This window comes from Ambystoma mexicanum, chromosome 12 (assembly GCF_040938575.1).
Source record: "Ambystoma mexicanum isolate Mex_15411 chromosome 12, UKY_AmexF1_1, whole genome shotgun sequence".
Lineage (NCBI taxonomy): Eukaryota > Metazoa > Chordata > Amphibia > Caudata > Ambystomatidae > Ambystoma > Ambystoma mexicanum.
In genome coordinates this window covers 499,889,852-499,911,892 of record NC_090936.1, presented here as the reverse complement: position 1 = coordinate 499,911,892, position 22,041 = coordinate 499,889,852, and the positions used below count along the sequence as shown (strand labels likewise).

Sequence of the window (22,041 nt, the reverse complement as noted above, 5' to 3'; positions counted from 1 at the left end):
ACCTGTAGGAGGCAGGCTGTTGCAGCATCTGCAAGAATGGCGAGCCATTACTTCAGATGTTTGGGCTCTAGAAATAATAGCCCAAGGCTATTGCCTTCCTTTTCTAAAGCAACCTCAAAGCAATCCACCAGGGAGACACCCGTTGAAACTTTCAAACCCGCTCCTACAGCAGGAAGTTCTAACCCTGCTGGAGAAAGGTGCTATAGAACCAGTACCTGCAGCGGAGAGGAACAAGGGTTGGTACTCCCCGTATTTTTTGATCCCCAAAAAGGACGGGGGACTGAGACCCATCTTGGACTTAAGAAGCTTGAACAAGTTCCTCAGGAAGGACAAGTTCAAGATGGTTACCCTTTCTCAGATCCTTCAGGCCCTTCAACTCCAGGACTGGTTGGTGTCATTGGACCTCCAGGATGCTTATTTTCATGTGCCGATTCATCTCACACAGAAAATACCTGAGGTTCGACTCACACTATCAGTTTCGAGTACTGCCATTCGGGTTGAACTCCGCCCCGAGGGTCTTCACCAAGTTAATGGTAGTGGTGGCAGCGCACCTCAGGAGAGGGGGGATTCATGTCTACCCCTACCTGGATGATTGGTTGATCAGAGCGCGCTCTGCCGAGCAAGCACTGGATCATCTGAAAGTCACCTGCCACTTCCTCCACAAACTGGGCTTCACCCTCAATTTCAAGAAGTCTCAAATGACACCTTCCCAACAGCTTCAGTACATAGGAGCTGTACTAGACACATCCTTGGGATGTGTCGAGGGCTCAAGACATTCTTCAGATGGTTTCCAAATTCCAAAATGCCCTAAATCTCCAGGCTTATGACTTTTTAAGGTTGCTCGGCCTTATGGCATCCTTATGGCATCCTGCATCTTTCTGTTGCCAGTGGCACGCTTGAGGATGAGATCCCTTCAATGGGCCCTAAAGACTCAGGGGTCCCAGTTCTGGGGTCAAATGACAGATCTTCTTCAGATTCCGAACAAGGTCAGACAAGAACTTCTATGGTGGACCTGTACAGAGAACATCCTAAAAGGAGAACCTTTTTGGCAACCATGGCCGGAGATCACAGTAGTGACGGACGCCTCACTCCGGGGGTGGGGAGCTCATGCCAACGATTTGACAATCAACGGTCGTTGGTCTCCATCGGAGTCCAAACTACATATCAACCTTTTAGAGCTGAGTGCAATCAGTCTAGCGCTGAAGGCATTCCTGCCATCTGTCAGGGGAAAGAATGTCCTGATAATGATGGACAACACAGTGGCCATGCACTACCTAAACAAAAGAGGAGGCGTGGGGTCACTACCCCTGTGCAGAGAGGCAATGCAGCTCTGGTATTGGGCGATTCAGGAGGGAATCTCTTTAGCGGCAATTCATCTAGCTGGGGAAGAGAATATGACGGCAGATGCTCTGAGCAGGCAGAGCACGGTATCCCACGAATGGGAACTGGCTCAGGAAGTCATTCAAGAGATCTTCGCCCTTTGGGGAACCCCTCAAGTAGACCTGTTTGCAACCGAAAATGCGAAAGGTATTGCTCAAGGAAATTTCCCCCGAGAGGAGCCCTGGGGGACGCGTTCGTGGTGGAGTGGAATTTCCCACTATTGTACGCGTTCCCTCCGATTCCCGTCATTCCTCAGGTCATCAGGAGGCTGAGGTTTCGGAGCCGCATGATCCTAATTGCCCATGATTGGGCCAGGAGAACGTGGTACCCGGACCTTCTAGACATGTCCATCTGTCCTCCAACGTCTTCCTCAGAGAGAGAACCTTCTCTCTCAAATGGAAGGTCAGGTTCTCCATGCAGAGGTCAAAACGCTCAACCTTCATGCTTGGTATCTGAAAGGATGAGATACAGGGATTGGAACCTTCCAGATGACGTTATGGAGGTGTTGCTTTCGACAAGAAGGCCAGCAACAAAGTCTCTATACCGTTGCCGTTGGAAAAGGTTTTGCAACTGGTGCAGAGAAAAGAATGTCGATCCTTTTCTATGTTCTATTCCGGAAGTATTATCTTTCCTTCTGACCCTAGCACATAGAGGTCTGAATAAAAGGTTACTTTGCTGCGCTTTCCATTTTCAAGCGCTCATCAGAAGAATGCTCCTAATTCAAAATTCCTTTGATAATACAATTCTTAAAAGGACTCACTAATGTGTTTCCTCCTCACCCATTTCAAGTACCAATCTGGGATCTAAATTTAGTCCTAAAATTCTTAATGTGTGCTCCTTTTGAACCTATGCACACGTGTCCATTAAGATTACTAACGTGGAAAACAGCCTTCTTGGTTGCTCTAACATCAGCAAGAAGAGTGAGCGAATTGCAGGCACTGTCTTCTGGGCCACCCTATACTGTGTTCCACAAGGACAGAGTTGTGTTGAGGCTAAAACCATCATTTATACCGAAAGTAATATCTGATTTTCATTTAAGTCAGAAAATTGTCTTACGTGCATTCTATCCTCCACCTCATCCTTCGAAGGACGAGGAAAGATTACAAAGGTTGGATCCGAAAAGAGCTTTAAGCTTTTACATCTCTAGACTTTCCAGACTTAGAGTAGACAACCAGCTGTTTATAGGTTACACAGGAAGGAAACTGGGTCAATCGGTGACAAAACAGACAGTTTCAGGCAGCATTGTGCTTTGCATTTCAGAATGCTACAGACTAGCTCAAAAAGACCCTCCGGAAGGGTTAGGGGCTCATTCCACCAGAGGCATCGCCTCCTCCACGGCCCTTCAAAGAGGTGTTCCAATAAGATCCATTTGCGAAGCAGCAACTTGGTCTTCGCTACACACCTTCTCAAAATTCTATAACCTGGATGCTTCCCAGTTTAGGGAGCTAACTTTTGGAAAAGCAGTACTATACTCAGCCATCTAAGAGTATCGAAAAATCTACCCCCTCCTCCAGAGGAATTGTCCATACTGCTTTGGGAGTCTATCTAAGATGAGGAATACGTTGGAGGACACAGTCCACTCGAAGAACAAGTTACTTACCAACTGGTAACGTTTTTTCGATTGGATGTTCCTCCAGCGTATTCCTCATCGCCCTCCCAACCTACCCCTCTGTAGATTTTTCCGGGTTATTGCCATCTCAATTCTCGCAAGGCTCATACCTGTCTGCCGGCACAATCTACACAGTACAAGATCAAAGATAAAAAGGGGGAAAAACAGAACTGAGGCCAACGGGCGCCGCGCGTGCTACTTATACACCCGATGATGTCACCCTCGACGGAGGCCTTCGAGGGACCATCGACTCGACATTGTCGCACGGCGCCCTCTGCCAAAAAAAATTCCGAGAGCAGGAAAGCTGGATGGAATACATCTAAGATGAGGAATACGTTGGAGGAACAGCCAATCGAAAGAACGTTACCAGTTGGTAAGTAACTTGTTCTTCTATGGTAACCTCTACACTTTGGCAATGGAGCACAATTTCAAAGTGTTGCATTGTTGTCACTTACCCCCCCCTTCAACTTTGCAAGATGTTCCTGGGATCCTCCCCGGCCCAGACTCTGTGGTAAGGAGTGTTAGGGAGAATTCTCATAAATGGCTGATTTCCCTTACCTAATGAGTCCCTCAGCAGCTATTCTGGATTTCTAGGGTTTATTTTTTTCACCTGGTAAGAGTGTGAGCCTTTTTCCCACTCTTACATGTATTTTGCTGTGTGTGTTTTTACTTTTTGTGTGATCTTTGGCAATGGAGCCTCACCTACTCCATGGCATCATATTTTTCATGTATGTTACACAGCACCTTCAGTGCAGTGACAAAAGGTTGTCTTTGAGACTTCCCACTGACTCCATTTTCTGGGGCTGAGTACTGTCCCCCAGAAAAGATAAAGTTGCCATTAACTTTATTCTAGTCACTTTAAACCACAGACCCAGTACACCCCATCTTACATGGAGTATTGGAAAGGGTTAATTCTTATCCCTTTTTGTCTGTGTCCTTTGGAGCATTGTTTCGCTCCCTTTACATCAAGACTTGGCTGGTGGCAGTGGTAACTACCCTATTTATTATACAGCGGTTATCTTAAATAACCCTGGTATTGTTTTAGGCTATTATATTAGCCTCAAACATAAACCTGCTTGACCATATATATTTTATTATGGTTCCGGCTGGGTTTATTCACCATTTCTTTTTGTAAATGTCTTTCTCGTGTTTTACTCTGCGCGCCAAACCAGGTTTGGTCCCTTTGTTTGCTGTCTTTTCGTGGGCTTCTACACAGAAGCCCTCTTTAAGGTGCCTGAAAGTATGGGTAGGCAGGATGTGAGGGAGGGGTCTTGGGACCCCTGCCATGGGTTCCCTTGGTAACCCAAGTCGCACTCCTGTTTGATTGGCTGGGTGACTGTCCTTGCCAGGACAGCCAACCTGCCGTGTGATTGACAGCCAGGCTGTATGAATGGTGGAAAACTGCATAAAAAGCAGGTCTCTGGGACTGGAAAGGCAGAGTTGCCACGGAACGAAAGAACCAACGAGGCGCTGATGGAAGAGGACCCCTACAACGACTGAACTGCCCGGTGAAGCCCTTCTGCAGGTCCGAATCTTCAGAATCGGACGACAGAGAAGATCCTCCAGGAAACGTCTTCCCTTGAGCTGCTGGGACCAACCAGTTTGCCCAAACTGCAAGCCAGGACCCCTCCTCTGGTCGAATTCGCTGTACAGAGCTACAGTGGGCCGGATAGCCAGGAAGGTCGGACCCTGCTTGTGTTTTAAGGAGCGCACCTTTTATTTGTTGCTTTGCTCTGCTGCTGGTTTCTTCCCTGGGTAGTGCAGGACCTTCCAGTCTTTCTACTACTTGTCAGTCCGACAGTTGCTTCAGGAACCGTGAGCCTGCAGGAACTACCAGGAATGTCCGCCTCAGCTACAGCTTCCTCTCCGTTTTAAGGTACTGTGCAAATCTGGTTGTTGTTTCGTTCAGCCGCGGTGAAAGTGTTTGAAATCTTTCTCCAAACCGAGGACTTGTCCTTCTCTTCTCTTTGAACTAGCTTTTCTGCCAACTAACCTCGTCTGGAATCCGTGGCACGAACTTTACCGCAAACTACCCTGAACTGTGATCTTGAGCAAAAGACTTTTGACCCATTGACTTTGGCCCTAAGCCTTTTCTACCTGATTCTATCACTGTAGTAACTCTTGCTCAGTTGCCCTTACCTGTTGATGTGGTTCAATTTCTATTAACTTTGTCTTTCCCTCCTTTTAAATTGCTGGAATGCCATTTTGCTCCCACTTCATCTTGTGAGCTTAACTTGTCTGGAACTTATTGGGAGTTGTGTGGTGTATTACGAGTGTGATTCTTAAACTGCTTATAATAGTGTAATGTTGTACAACTGAAGAGTGAAATAAATGTATATTCTTTTACTTGAAAACCTTGTCCGTGTTTGCCTGAATCATAGTAATTGCTGTCCATTGTTTAACTATTTGATACTGCTCACTTATTCATGAGATAAGTCTGGCTGCTCAGCCACTGCTACCACTTTAACTGTGTAGTACAGGCTTGTACCAAAGGTGAATTTGTGCTGTCACTTGTAATCTTAATTGTGTGTGGTGTTCCCAAAGGGTACTGCATACAATTCTGCCTAACAAGGCGGGATCATGATACCACATGTGATGGTCCTATCCAAAGGTAAATGTCTACTGGTCGGAAGTACTTAGTTGGATCACAGACGCAGTGGATATATATCCAACCTGGATCCTTTACAGGTCCTCATGGGCATCCCTGACGAGGATAGCAACGATCCAAGATTCCCAAAACTTAGTGAAGCAATGCTGAGAGCGGGGAGGGTGGCCCTAACCTAAAAATGGAAAAGCAGCTCCTTACCTTCCAAAAATTAATGGATGAACAAACTATGGGACATATTCACATTTGAAAAACTTTCAGATGTGGTAAATGACGGTGTGGAATAGTTTCATATCAAGTGGGGAATTTTCATTCTAAAATGGGGGAGTGACAGACTGAATCGCAGTTCCCAGATATGACGGTCTCAGTGAAGTGTTTATCCTGACCCTAAGCCAAGCCAGCAACTGCAAGGGGAGTAATGTGGTACTCAATGAACCGGTGCCGCCAATGCGTTTTGTTCTTTCATTTTACGTCGCTTATCCACTATCATGACTGATTGAATGGTCACTGTGTGCAAACCATTGGGGTAGGTGGTGGGAGGGTTGGGGCGGAGGGGGTGGGGGTTGTTCAAGAGAATTTGACAATTGTTGGTGTTTCTATTCTGAAATTGTATTTCCTAAAAAAAAAGTCAAACATCTAAGTTATACAAAAAAATACAACTACACAAAGTGCGCGCTAGTTAAAAATGTACAGTTAGCTGAAGTTCATAAAATGTACATCTCGTGTATAAAACTGTATTAAATGTTCTACCCAGACATTTAAAAGAGGTACATACATATTCACACAGGTCAGATACAAAAAGATCTATTTGATGCTAATTATTTTTTCTTTTCCCTCATCAAAACACAGAATTAATGATGCATAAGGGCGTTCACCGTCGGGCTTGTCTACCTGTAGCAGTTGCATTTCATAGCAGTGGTCGGAATGGTGCAGTTCAAGCCCGTGGACACTGCACCATCAGCCAAGTTATCATCTGGATTATTTCCGTTTATCATTTCTACACAAGCCACATACTGATGTGCCTTGTAGCCTCTAAATTGGACATATATTCACATGTTTGCCATATCCAAAAGGGCTATTGTACTTTATTGCCTGTGAGAAACGTTAGACTCTTGAAACCAAATGAAGCTTGCATATTTTCAGCAGCTATCTTAAATCTGCTCCCTTTTCTTGTAGCTACAATCATTGGACTGATTGTCAGTGAGGTTCAGTGGCTAGAGGACACGTTTGTAGCAAATGTGCTTGCATCAAAATCCTAAAGCATCAAACTGATCAGATTACTACCATAGTTAAGAATAGGCTTCTGTTCTGTATTTTAGTTCATTAAAAAGTTGCATGGAGTTTCTATCCCTTTTGTACAATTCAGCTGTGCCAAGTGCTTAATGCCAAGAATTCTATTGACGAACAATCCAAAGTTACTTTGGTGATGTCCACTTTTTGTATGTAACCCAATTACATACAATTAGAAGTAGCTTTCCCTTTCTCTTTTCACACATTAGAATGGCGTCTGGTAAAACAACAAACAAAAAAAGAATAAACATGGCCTATGGTTTCTTATGCCATTCTGTTAAATAAAGTGAATCTTATGGATAAGTTTTAAATCCTAGCTGGGCATGTGGCCATGGACCTCAAATAATGAGATCATGGTGTCGTTTGGTAGATGTGAGGAATGTAGTGGAAAGGGAAGAAGTTTATTCTAAGACTTTTTCAAAAAGAGTTCACTGACTTGAAACTGACTAGCCTATTTCTGTTTCCTTTTAGGATGAAGATACTTTTATCCCGTTTGAGCCAGAAGAGCTTCAGCAGTATGAATATGCAGGTTATTTTTTTTTCTAATTTCCATCGTTTCACTGTACACCATGATATTTATCATTGGTGTTTTTGCTCTATCATTATGAATAGTTTAAGAAGAAAAAAGTGTCACTCTGAACCAATACCCTGAGTAAACCTGTACCTGAAGAATTTCCGGAAGAGGGGGAAATAGCTAGCATCTGGTTCATATAAGGGCTAACCGGACGAACATTTACAAATTAATACAATTATGGATTATTTTGAGAAAAAAGACCTCTTCAAGAATGCAGACAAGAGAAGTGGGATGCAGAATAAGGAAGAAGTTAGAAACTCAGAGGGAAGTTTTGTAAGAAGGACAGGAGCAGGGGATGGGCCTTCTTGCAAATGTGTATACATGTTCAAAAGGAAGCAACAGTGATGCCACTGGAATCTGTAGAGGCCCAGGGTTTAAATCTTCAAGAGGCTGATTTACCATCTTATAGTGTCGGCCTCAAAAACTTAGACCTGGCTGATGCCCCCCTGAACAAAATGTCTTTCCTTAGACACTTATTAATTCAAGAGAGCCACATGACAAAGGACTATTATCACCCTTGATCTTTACACCCAACCCCATGTTTTTGGGTGCACTTCATCTTCTTTACAGTCATTGGTTTGATTATGAAATAAATATCCCCTCAAGCATTTTAAATGATCTTCAAGGACTGTCTTTGGTGCACATACGGCTCGAAATACAGGTGTTCCCTTACATTCCTGTACAAGAAGGGAGCCTTGTTGGTCCAAAACTCCTGGTCCAAATATGTAAGTTTGAACTGTTCAAAAAGATGCTGTAAGTGTCAAAAGCACATGGGACTATGTTAGAAATTACATGACAGATACTGAATAGGATAAGGAACACCTTGAGAATAATACACCACTCATATTACCTGAGGAGGGCCAAATTCTGCAATAATTAGTAAGGTCAAGAAAAGAAAGAGGAAGAATTAAAATGCAAAAGGCTTGAGAGACTGTAATAATATCATGGCTAATCCAAAGAGCAAGAAGACGACTTTTATACCAATATGTTGGTTCAGGGAGAAGGTAATAATAGGAGGATCAAATGGAAAGTAATAATTTGCTGTCAACTTAACATCTTGTAGGTAATTTAGAGTGACCAGTATGTTTTGACAGGAACTGTCAACCAGTGGCAAAATAATATAAAAAAAAAGGTAAACCGATACAGTGCAATACCCAGGATATTCAGAATTTCCTATCTCAAAATCCAGAAGAACATCTATTAATAAAATAAGCCACATAGAATTGATGAACAAATTGGTCCTCTGGTGGTTCTGGACACTTTTTTTTATTATCCATAGAAGTTCTGCAGAAGGAGCATGTATACACTTCTTTAGTGGAGCAAGATGAAGAATTGTTGGGTTCTGATTCTCCAGTCGGTTTGACTGAGTGAAAAGAATGTGGTCATTTAGTCCAATTAGCTGCATCATGTACCACCCAAGGTCTTGGGGAATTGAAAATCCATAATGTAGCAGAGCCATACACCCAGAAAATAATAACAAAACAATCTTGTAGAAGGACCAAATATTTTTTATATTGAAGATGTATACAAATCAAGAGCAGAAGCAAGTTGGTCTGAATGTATGATTAGATCAAGGCTCTTGGCAACTTTTTTGCAACTCTGGTTACTAATACTAACAGAAGACATTCTATTAGTATCTTTTCCATCAGAGAGTTCCACTTAGTTGGCTAAAATTACATTATATCTCCAGCAATATTGGCTATAATTATGGCAGAAATTGAAGCTTTCTTGGGGACTTGGTTTTCACATTTGTACATATCATCCGTTCGGCGTGGCCAGTTTTGAGTGCAGAAAAAGAAATGAGATTTCAAAATACCAGAAAAAGCAAATGATCAATAGCGGGCCCAATAATGTGGCAGATATGAGAATCAAATGTTTTAGCGATGTGGGAGGTCTGAGCGACATACATGTCTAGACCTGAAGAAAACCAGTTGGCATTTAATTTGAGTTGACCCTAGTTACCAGGTTCCCTGCCTTTATGGAATGCATGAGGCTTTAGAGGTTTCTTGTAATAAGGGCCAGGAAAGATATTTTTGAGTGAAAATAATGTTATATGCTGTCACGGTTGGCTTCAATAGCTCCCAGAAGGGTTTTTATTTTCCACTTTTTTTTTTCTCTGGGTAGGATGTAGTCGGGTACACTAATGGGTGTCCCTCTCTCAACCTCCGTGTGTTCCCTCTTCCCTAACCCAGGTGTCCATAAACCCCAGGTTTTCCAACAAGTGGTAGTTAACACCTTCTATCTAATGCAGCTCTTAATGAAGGCCTAAAGGCAAAATCCTTATCTATCTTTCGCCCTCTGGGGATTCTTTAGGGTTGCCCTGACCTAATACTTCCCCAGGTTTCTCAGTAGGAAATGATGGCTCATGTGTGCCAATAAAAGACACTCTGATTTAGCCCATTCCTCAGTCACTCTCCTTCTCGTCTTTCACTGATCTTACTAGTCCCTCTTTTTTTTATCTCTGTCCTTATTGCATCTGGTCTTACTATCTCTGATTGTCTTTATGATTTCCTCTCTCCACTGTATACTCTCCCCTCCTCTCTTCTCTATTCTTCAGACCCCTCTCCTCACCTCGCTCCACAAGTCCCTATCCTCTCCTCTATGCCCTAATTTACCACTCTCTCTCTGCCTGTCTTTTCCAGCTAGCTCCCCCTCCTGTTTTACTTAGCCCTCACTCCTACTATTGCTTTGCACTCTCCACACCCTCTCGCCATAGACCATAACCCTCCCTCTAATGCCCCCTTTACTTTTTTCCCCCCACACTACATACAACTTGTACCACTCTCTCTCCCAACCAATACGTCTGCTGCGCTCTACACCATCTCTGCCTTTAACTCTTGAGCCCTCTGCTCCACTGTCTGTCCTCCATCAGGTCTCATGGTCCAAATCCACACCTCCCGACCTCTCCCCGACAACCCACACACTCTCTTGTTCACTCTCCTTATATACTTTTCTCTCCGAGGTTCTATCTCTCCTATCCCCCTTTCTATTGATTCCAGTGCTCACCCGACTCTATGGGCTAATCTGTGGCTGCTTTTCCCCCCGAGGTTGTGTTATGCAAAAGTAAAGCTATATAAACCCTCTTAGCCGCCCGAGCCCTGTTAATTTCCATTTGTATGGTATCAGCCACATGGTCAGGCTGCTCACTTTCCTTCTGACGTTCATGTGCTGGTAAGTTATATTTCCAATTTGGTTTGGGGAGTACTTCGGGGTCTCTCCTGCACCCATGCAGTCTATTTTCACTATTTATTTTTTTATTAAATTTAAAGTGCATTTTATTGCAAGCAAACTTTTCACACTATTACATAGTACACAAATTTAAAATCGCACATTAAAAAGTCAATATCATTCAATTCAAGTGAAATAAAACTCGCTCTCTCGTCTAGTGCATCATAATACCATCAATGATTATGCCCATCTTTTGACTCTATTTAAGCACACTTAAAAACTGCATTTGTTGTTAAAATAAAACTTTGTGTCCACCTCCAATTTCTGTTGTTACTACTATGCTAACCTGAGCTATCCAGGAGTTTCCTGCGCGCTATTTCCCATACATGCATTGTTGCAACGGCAGCAACTAATACTTCCACCCCAAACAGGATACTCCAAAATTGGTCAGAAACATAATTTCGATATTTTACATATGCTCGCTCATAAAACCTTACTAATTCTTGACACTGAGTTAGAATGTGTCTGGCACATTGAATGTCTCTCCCACACAATCAACAAAGCCTGATGATATAAGGCATCCCGGACAAAGCTCTGATGTTTTTAAATACCAGGATCGTCTGGCGCCTAACCGAGAGTATGAATCTGATCAGACCCGGGCATCGTCTTTTAATTAGGTAGGATTCTGGCTTCCCCCCTCATAAAGGCCTGGTGTATATATTCCTGTAATTTCCTCAACGAGTTGAGGTGCCTCGATGCCAGTTCTATGTCGTGGGCTTTAGCTTTGGCTGGAATCTTGGCTAAATTATATTCCAGCCACGTCGTAGGTAGAGGAGTCGCCCCTATGTCTTCCAGGTAATGCCTAACCTGCATATCTAAATTAGAAAACCAATTACTCCTGGAATATCGCTGTGCATGTAGGAGTGCAAGTGTGAGTAGAGAATCTGGCCCTCCCAACTCAAACTTTATCCTAGCCCATAAATTGGCCGTGGCCACAGACCATGAAGCAGCTAAGGAAATAACTCCCAATTCCAATCTAATAGCATGTATCGGGTGGACGAGGGCAAATTCAGCATTGACCGTAATATTTTACTCTCCAACCTGCCCAGAGGGGCCATCCATTTCCAGGAAAAAAACTTAAAGCGAATATAGCATGGATGGAACTACAGAGGTTTTATATGCCAACATCTTAACTTCCATGCTTCTCCCATCTTACAGGTCGATGGCTTTCCGTAGGGCCAGCCATTTCCTCCACAATTTCTGCGTCACATCTTCCAGTAAATACGCTCCAGAGAATTTTGTCCTAATGAGTACTTTTGGTTCTATCTAGAACCACCACATCATCCGCATATAGAATGCAGATCAGACCCTTGTAAAGACAAGTCGGCCAACCTGGACATGGCCATTGATATAACCGACACAATCGGAAGAGGTAAATGCTGCAATGCCTTAATTAGCTTATCAGATTTACAGAGAGTCAACTGAAACTTTCCTTATTATATTCCCACAAAGCACATATGAAAAAGAGGGAGCCAGGTATACACCATAGACTATATTTTTATCGCTGGTCTTTTACCTGATCAATGCTTACTTTTCTCTATAGTATACTGTGCTGTGAGTGACCACTCGATTTTACAAATTGTTATGGATTTAGAAACTAGATGCATATATGACTAAATCATGCAGCGACCAGATTAAAATAGTATCCCAAAATGGTAGATTTATTCAATAAACAGATCTACAAGTATGTTACAAGTAATACCAAAATAATAAGTAAATTAAATGAGCCAGATTACTTCTCCAACTACTATAAAATGTAAGTATTGGAGTTGGAGGGGAAGACTTTAATGTTTAAATCAGGGCTAACCCATCATCACTCAAATGGGTACAATGAGCTTTGACACCAAAAGTAAAAATAACTCTTACATAACCTGAGATATTTTCAGAAACTCTCATGTGCCTCCAAAAAAGCAAGAATCCATCCACAAATTAAAGCAGGCAAATAGAAAGTGGGTCAAGGAGGCCACTTGGGGACGCAGCAAGATGGACGCCAGATTGCAGTGCTCCGGCCCCTGTCCTGAACTAGTGTGGAGTGGAAGGGGAGTTGTCGGCCCGGGAACCATGCTGACTGGGTCCCCGGGCAGAGAAGTGGTGGCAGCATCGGCGCACCGAGTTTGCAGTAACAGCAGCACACAGTGGGGAGAAACGGAGCCCCGACACTGGATGCCCGTCTAACGTGAAAGGAGGCGAGCTGTGAGTCCGGGGTGAAGTGCAGGCCCAGCGGGCCCTGTAGTGAAGAAAAGAAGGTCGAGTCGGGACAGTGACCCGTCCAGAAGCAGGGATTTCTAGACCCATGTCAGCTGGGACCGACGTGACAGCAGTCAGACCTCTCCCAGGAGAAGCGGCGAGAGGGAGCCAACTGTTACGCTCACCTGGTATCCACGGGGACGCCACCCAGCCCTGGTTGGATGATTTGCACTCTCGAACCCTCTCCTGGTCCCTTGGTAAGGCCTCTGGTTAAAGATGGGTCTGCAATATAGGAGAGCTGGATTCAATATCAGATTGTCTTTGTGTTCCCACCTCCCTTGGCCTCAACTCCTTCCTCCCCCTTGGGCCCTCTCCTCACCTTAATATTGTAAAAGGTCGATTCTCCGTCGGGCGCGTAGATGTGGGGGGCGAGCAGCGACCAAGTTACTTCACTGGTGCAAGCCCCCCTGTGGGAATCCAGGCCTGCTGTGACTCCGTAGGTTTGCTGCTTTACAGTCTTTATATGCAGTTCTTATGTTCCTCTAAGTTCGAATAATAATGTCTTGCTTCTTTCCTTTTAGGTATGGAAAGGTATTTTGGTGTTGTCATGCAGTTTGAAGATGAGCATGGGCCGGTAGGCGAAAGCGCGGTGTGCGCGATGCTGTCCGGTGAGTAATGCGCGATGCGCGGCGCTGTTTCGCCTTTTATATTGCTAACCTGTGTCTTTTCTCTCCTTGCAGGTTGCGATGTTCCTCGCCGAGCGCCGTAATGTTCCAGCAATGATACTGACCAGGAGATGACTACCCAGGTAAGAATTGTGTGGCTTTCTTCATTCGTGAGGAAATGTGAGGAAATGCTTACTAATGCTGTCTTTCTTTCTCCTCTTTCCAGGTTATGGTATTCCAGGATGCATGTGGTGCCGGATGATGGAGTTCATACCTTCATGTGAGTGGAAATGAAGTCGGCGATGGATTGAAGACAGGATACTGTTCCAGGTAAGTTTCATAGTGTTCTTTCTCTCTCTGCAGGTCCTTGGTTTCAGGTAAACTGGCATCAAAGAACTGGACACGGTGAGCGTTACGCTGCCCACAGCAGACTAACGCAAAGCATGTTCTTCTGTTTGGGTGTGGTTTAAATAATCTCAGGTAAAGTAGTCCAGGTAAAATAGTCCCAGGCCTGCCACACCCAAAAGACTAGACCGCATAGCTCAGTTCCTTGTAACTGAGCTATGTGTGTGCCTATATGTTGCCTGAACCCGCTCAAGTTAAATAGTCCCATTCTAATGTTGGTCTTCATGATGGTTATGACCCTGTCGCCAAAGGCGCCAAGACTGACTCCAAGAGAGTCTTGGATGAGGTTTTAAGGCCTTTGACCTGGCCCTAACTGGAAGGCTGACTTGCCAGTGAGGGCCAGGGGCAAGGGTAATGACACCAACCGCAGCTGCGAGGGAGAGGACTGGATATGTCAGGCAGGGAGGAGGAGGAGGAGCGGAGACCCAATGGAGCCGCTCTGGTAAAACGGAGTCGGAGGAAGGAGTCGGCACAAACCCGCACGGCAGCGCGAGGATACTGACGGGCAGCCCAATCCACATAGACCAATTGGAAGGACCTGGAGACTGGAAGAAAGCTCACGGAGGTCCTGCAGCTAACACTGAGGGAGTGCCAGGTCGGTGTTGACAGCTGCTAATGGTGGAGTGAGGAGACGATGGGGGCCCAGAAGAGGGAAAGAGCAGCATAAGAGTGGCCGTGTGGGAGCTGCTGACAAATAGACGGGACGAGTGGAGGGTCCCGAGGCAGAAAAAGGTGGAGAACCTTGAAGCTAGAGAGCTGACACGGGAGGCTGCGATACAAGCAGGGAGTGAGAGTGGCAAACTTGGGGAGATAGGCCAGGCCATGGCAGTTGGTCTGGAGACTGGCACCAGAGGGCAAAGTGAAGAAGCAGGAGACCCGCTGTTGACTGGTGAGAGCTGAGTGAGCGGCAGATATATCCAAAGGAGGTGGGACTGGGAGAAAGTGAGGAAACACCAGGACAAAGGGGCTGCGCCAGGTAAATGAGTTGGAAAGAGACGCTTTCCCAGTTCTAATGCCTTGAGGAAGGAGATATGGCAAAGACAGATGTAGTGTCTCACCCATATCATGCAGAGATCGGGACTATCAAAAGCAACATCCAGATGATCTTGGAGGAAATCCATGGAATGCGAACTGACATTGGGGACAAAGTGGCAGACCTGTCAGCGAAAGTGGTCACGTTGGAGGAACGGCTGGAGGGGGTGTAGGCAAATCAACTTGAATCACAGATTGAGGTCCGGTTCCGGGACATCGAGAGGAGAGAGATTGAGTTGGGTCTCAAAGTGGATGATATGGAAAACGGGCGTAACAACCTCTGTTTTTTTGGCCTCAAAGAAAGGGATGGGGAATCTCCGGCCGGACTCAAAAAGAAAATGCAGGAAATCATAGGGATGGTCCTGGGGGCGAAAGTGGGTGAACTTGTGACCCTGTATAGAGTAAGGGTTAAACTCCCCAAACAAACGATCACTGACGGTAAACATACTGCGTAAAGCCTGACTAGCAGTACTTTTCCTGCAAGAAACACTTTATAGATAGGGACGAGAACGTGCCTTGAGAGGGCTGGGGCTTGGGCAGACATTTTGGGCTTCTCATAAGGCAAGTAAAAAGGAGGGTTTCAGGATTGCTCTGTCGAAAGCCATGCAATTGCGGGAGGTCCAGGTGAGGAGAGGTTTTGGGGGCAGGTTTGTGCTGGTGAAGGGACGTCTGGAGGGGAGACTGCTCACGCTTGCATTCCATACACGCACCCAATGCGCATCAGTTGGCCTTTCTATGGAAGGCGTTAGCTGTGTTGGAAGTTTGGGGGGAGGGCCTAATGATGCTAGGAGGTGATTTTAACTTGATTGAGGATCTGGAGTTGAATTTGTGGTCCGCAAAGGGGGGTAAGTTTAAAGCGGGGGGAGCGAGCATGAAGCATTCGCTCGGCTGCTGCAGGACCATTTCGGGGTTGATGTGTGGCAGTCCAGGTTCCCATAGGCAGGAGGGTATACCTTTTTGTCACCATGCATCGAACTTACACCTGGATTGACATTTTGCTGGTCCCGATGGAGCAGGAGGGGGTGGTATCAGAGCCACGGGTGGAGGTGGGGACATGGTCAAACCACGAGATGGTCACAACGGAATGGTGGATAGGGAAGAAAGCGGCACACTGGAGATGTAATAATGGTCTCATCCGAGACCCGGAATTACGGGACTTCCTACGGAAAGAGATTGTGCAGTACTTTCAAATTAATGATAAGGGGGGGAAGTAAACAGGAAGATAGTGTGGGAAGCAGCAAAGGCAATGGTGCAGGGTCTCCTGATTGTGGAAGGGGACCTTAGGAAGAGGACGAGGGAGAGGAAACTCATAGAGGACATGGTGAGAGAGGAGTTCTGGGATATGAGGGCAAGGCTATCTAGACCGGGAGAGGATGGGGAAGGGTTACTGGGAGTGATCCGGGACAAGCAGCAAGAACTACCCTCTCTCCTTATAGGGGAGGTGGCGAAGAAGATGCGCTACGCTAAGTGGTTCCATGTCATTTCATCGCAGGATGTTTTCTTCGTGGGTTTTTTTTTACAGCTGATTTCTTTTCGAAAAAAACTCATTTTTTATTATTGGAGGGGTAACCCCCCCAATCCCCTTTAATTTTTTAATATTCCTGTACACCCACACCCAATTTATTTAATTTTTTAACCCCCGCCCAAAAAAATCAATGAGTTTTTTCGGCAAGAAAATCACGGCAAAAAACATCCCGCAATGAAAGGACGTCGTACCCGCTAAGCAATGGTTGTAGGAGGGAGGTCACTGGGTAGGGACACTGTTGGCAAAAAGGATTTGAGAATGCAGGGTGAAAACAGGGTTTGCCGACTAAGGGATGAAAATAGGGAAGAGACTGGTCCCAAGGGGAGAATTTCGGATCGCTTTGCGGAATACTATGAACACTTGTACTCCCAGCCGTGTACGTCAGGGGTAGGAGAGGTAAAGTATCTGGAAGGCCTCCCCATGCCAAGCTTGATGGAGGAGGAGAGGTCCTGGCTGGAGGCAGACTTGACAGGAGAAGAAGTCAGACGGGCGATAAATCAACTGAAGCCAGGCAAGGCGCTGGGAGAAGATGGGTATATGGCGGGTTTCTATGAACAGTTTCTAGAAGTTCTTCCAGAAACCCTGGCAACGGTTTTTAACTCTATCCGGGAAGCGGAGGACATCCCCCTCACCTTCTACATTCCTGGAAGCGCTTGTAACAGTGAACGCCAAACAGGGTAAAGACCTGGTGAGCTGTGCCTCCTATAGGCCGATATCCTTGTTAAATGTGGATGTGAAGATTTTCACAGGGACCGTAGCATCACGCCTGATAAACCCGGACCAGACAGGATTGATTCCACAATATTATGTATGATCCCGGTGTCCAAAGAGAGGGTGCCCTTGTCTTATCCCTAGATGCCGAGAAGGCTTTTGATAGGGTTAATTGGTCCTTCATGGAAGGGGTATTGGAGGAGGTGGGCATGGGGGAAGATGGATGGGATAGATAATAATACTAATTTGCATTTATATAGCGCTACGATTCCCTCAAGCATCTGAACGCTGCTTATTATTACCCACGGTGTGTGGTACTCACTTATTGACCTCAGAAGTATGAAAGGCTGAGTTTGGCCCTGCCGGGTTTCGAACCTGTGTCGGCAGGTTCTGCACAGATGTCAAAGCGAGCGCTCTATTCGCTGTGCTATCTGACCGATAAGGGCCTGATACTCCACCCCAAGGGCGAGGGTGGTGGTGAACAGAGAGACTTCTAGGTGAATAGAGCCAACTAGAGGGACAAGACATGGGTGGCCCCTGTCACCCTTGCTATATGCTTTGGTGATGGAACCATGGGTAATTGGTCTTAGGCGTTGCAGTGATATAAAGGGGGTAGAGGTAGAGTGAGCCTATTTGCTGATGACTCCCTGCTTTACCTCACAAATCCACTCACGTTAGTGCCGGCCCTGATACAAGGGTTGAGAGAGTGTGTGGACATGTCGGGATTTAAGGACAATTTGGGTAAGTCGGTGGCATTCTTAGTTGGGGAGTGAAGTCAGGAGGATAAAGAATGGGTGAACGGGTGGGGATTAATGATAAAGGACAAAGGTTTCTGCTACTTGAGGATCGAGATTACGAGGAAGACGGAGGACATATTTGAGAAGAATTATCTTCCCTTATGGAGCAGAGTACAGGCAGATGTGCAGCTTTGGGGATGAATTGACCTTTCTTGTATGGCGCGATTCATTTGTATTAAGATAACTGTCCTCCCATCTCTGCTATTTCTCTTTCAAATGCTCCCCACAATGGAAGCAGCCCAGGTTCTGACTGGATAGCCTATAGGACTTTGGTGTTGCCAAAGGAAGAGGGGAGTGGGGTTCTCAGACCTGGGGGCGTATTATAGGGCGGCCAAACTGAGAATAATGGTGGACCATCTGGACCCGGATTCAAAGAAACAGGGGATTCACTCGGATAACGCGGTCCTACGGCCGCTAAAGCTGGGTGTGGGTCCCACAGAGGGAGATCCCCAGAAGGGAGCTGACTCAGCCTATCTTGGCAGTGTTCTGGTCAATCTAGCGGGAGGGAAGCCACACCTGTTGGTTGTCAAATTGGCTTTCAACACCTAGCTTTATTTGGGCACCACACTTGCAGAATTGCATTATGGACCCTCTGCGGTTTCAGACATGGTATGAGGCAGGGCTATCGAGGGCGGGACAGTTGTGGGGAAAAGTGAGTTCATGCCCTTGACCCGACTTGAGGAATGTCTGGGGATGAGGGATCTTTCACCCTTTTGGTAACTGTAGTTGAAGGGGATTTTGCTGAAGCCGTGTCGGGAGGAAAATCTGTACAGGGAGGTCACTTCTTTTGAGAACATTTTACTGCAGGAAACCGGCACGAAGGGGCGGATATCTAGGATGTATGGGGAACTGAGAAGGGGTGAACCTGTTAGTATACTGCCAGTGCGTATGAAGTGGGCCAACGACTTGGGAATCGACTTGTCGGATCAGATGTGGGGCACGATATGTAGGAAGGTTACGAGGTCCACGCTATCCCTACAGTCTCGAATGCAGGCATTCAAACTGATCCATAGGCGGCAATATCCAGCCGCGACCCTAGCCTAGTTGTACATAGCAGATGCTCTAAGTAAGCTCAATATATGCAAGGTGTCCCCCCATGCCTGGGCTCTGTACCGATTCAGGATCTTGCTTGCACAGGTGACCACATTATTTTTGATCTGACCCCCATCGGACTGCAGCGTTTGCAAAATGTATTTGCTGCCTACATAAGTATCTGTATCTTGAAATAAATCCTCTAAAGATGAACATTTTAATTACACATTCTAAAAGAAGACCATCAAAGATATTTAAATAGCATATAAACAATGTTGAACTAGAGAAAGTGGTATTCTGTAAATATCTTGACTTTTACATCAAACAAAAATATTTTGAAGACATGAACCCAGGAATTGCAGCTTTTGCTGCCCGATGGGGAAAATAGTCTGGCAATACAGGAATATTTCTTTGTAGCCCGTTATAAAATGGTATAAATCAAATGTCGTTCCTGCTCTGATATACGGGGCAGAATTTAAAGAGCCTAAATTTCCCTGGCAAATTATGGCATAGGGGTCTATATTTACCACTATTTACCCCTATCACCATAATCCAAGCTGAATTGGCTACAACCTCAGTTCGGGCCATGGTTGAGTGTAGAATCCTTAGCTTTTATGCCAAGATCTTAGCACGTTCTAATAATTCTCTAGTTACAGACTTAAATTTGCTAGTTTTTCCGAGGTTCTTACCCCTATTTTAATGATTGGATTGAACACTGTTCTGTATTGTTGGCTATGGTGGAAGCAACTAAAGAGTGTTTAATCTCGTACCCATTTGAAGTATTAATGATGACACGATGACTCGATTAAAACCCTAGAAAAGAAAAAGAAATATAAGATGTCCTGCCAATTAAGTCAGAGCAAAGGGAGAATAAACCAACTGCCCAGTTACGTAATACAATCGCCAGATGCCTATCCTAGAGCACTCTTCATGAGAATTCGGCTAGACCTATTGCCAACTAGGGAGGTTTTAAGTGTCAGGAGCAAGTTGGATTTGTTTGTGGAGTGTACATACTTTACACCCCTCAGGTCTTTTTATTTAGGCAATATTGTTCATACGGCTGACGATCTCCAGACTTCTTGTTTTTGGAACAGGATTCTGAACAGTAGATCCATGTCCCTAAATTTTGTTGCTACTTCACATATCCAAATTATGTTAGGTATGGATCAAAGATGTGTGCTTTTTACAACGTTACTCCTACGAATTTTAAACCCATCTGTCCTCTCTCTATGAAGTTATTCTGTGAATTTTTAAATGTAAATACAAATACTTGATACTTATTTTGTTAAAAATTATATTTGTAATTTTACTATGTAAATGTTATGTGTACGTTTTTGTAAAGGCTTATTATAAACCATACCCAAACAAATCATTTCCACTTAGTACAGAACACATATAGTGGTCAGGAGAAAATGGGTCTAATGAGCAAAGAAAATAAGTATTTACTGCTGGTCACGTATAGTATGTCAGCTGACAGAGGGAGAAAATCCATAAAAACAGTCACCTGGCATAGTCCAAGAACCTCGAAAGTCTGCAGATCATTTCAAACCTTGTACAACCCTACGTGTGGTTCCATGTGCGGATTAGGACCTGGCGGATGCTACCTGCTGGGTTTGCAAGTGCCAACATGGAGTTTGACTCAGAGTTGAAAGCAGAACTAAGTATTCCAGAAAACAAGTACAGGGAGTGGCCATGCTAACTGAGAAGATGCTGTAACAGGAGAGTGAAAACTTACTCTGTGTCAGGGGAGCAACGGAGGGTGAACAGTGTACCGCCATGACAAGAGATGCCTCATGGTAGCTGGGTCATATACCATGTAAGGTGGCAGGGCTCTGAGCATAGGCCCATCATTCCCCCTTATTAGAATACTGCCCACACCTGCTCCCAGGTACCCACAGAGTACAAACACAGGGGAATTAAGTGTAGCCATTTGACTTTTGTGGCTGAACTTGCCATACAACGCCACAGAACATGTGAACGTGTATCTTTCTCCCTTGTGATTATGCCAGGCATGTGATGGCACTTTTGGCACGATTGAGGCTGTACTTGACATGTGACAATCAAAACCTACTGGCTTTGTACTGTGGGGGCTTAAAGTAATTTTACCTACTACATTTGCAATGGTAGACCTATTGTCCGACTACTGTGGCAATGACAATGCAATCAACATAATGATGAAAGTGTTAGTGCACAATGCAAGTAGTTAGTATATTCATCCTTAATGTGATCCATACTCCGGTTATCCCTTTGATATAGGGCAAATAACCTGTTCTGTGGCATTTTCAGAAATCCCCTTTGCCACAAAGTCTGGGCCAAATTATTTGTCTGACTAACTCATATTTTCACCATATTCTGGATCCACTGAACTTTTGAGAGATTCAGGTAAACTAGTTTGGCTGGGCAGATTTATGTGGTTACATATAAGTAGAAGGCAGCTGTAGCTCATTAGCAGTTGCTGGGAATCTTTCATAGTGGGTGATGTGGATTGCTGTCTTGATTTTCCCTATATAATTTCATAACTTACCATAATTGAGGCATTTAAGTCCCACAGTTGAACTGGCTTTATGGCTTTATAAAAAAAGTGGGCAAACATTGTTATTTCAGTGAGACGCACAGCATTTGGAAACTTTCTTATTGCAGTCATACATAGAGCACTGGGGAACATGTGTTGTCGCACCTGCTTTTTGGTGATTTTTCCCTATCCTCTAATTTATGGGTAAGATCTCCAAATATGTGTTAACCAAATCTGTTTCTCTGATCTTCTGTTGCGAGAATCCAGCCCTCAGATTCTGATTAAGTGAAAGTTCCCATTGACAAGAGACTGCTTTCTTTTTTGATCCTCACTGTTCCATTCCACCCCGCCCAGAGTGAACCAATTTCCTCTGGACACAATGGGGGCCTGTTTCTCCACCTTATCCATTCCCCTCACCACATTTATGTTCATTAAACAGGCCTCACATTTATAGCATTAGAGCGTCCTGGATAAAAACCATGCAGCCTG

The 22,041-nt window shown here is 44.9% G+C and overlaps 1 protein-coding gene across 1 annotated transcript in view; it reads left to right on the top strand.

Moving 5' to 3' along the window:
- Positions 1-22,041, top strand: part of AGBL3 (AGBL carboxypeptidase 3) — a 2,309,829-nt gene that overhangs the window by 299,518 nt on the left and 1,988,270 nt on the right. The window contains exon 3 of the mRNA XM_069628782.1: positions 7,356-7,413. Coding sequence (XP_069484883.1) covers positions 7,356-7,413 — 58 coding nt within the window. The remainder of the gene's footprint in view (positions 1-7,355; positions 7,414-22,041) is intronic.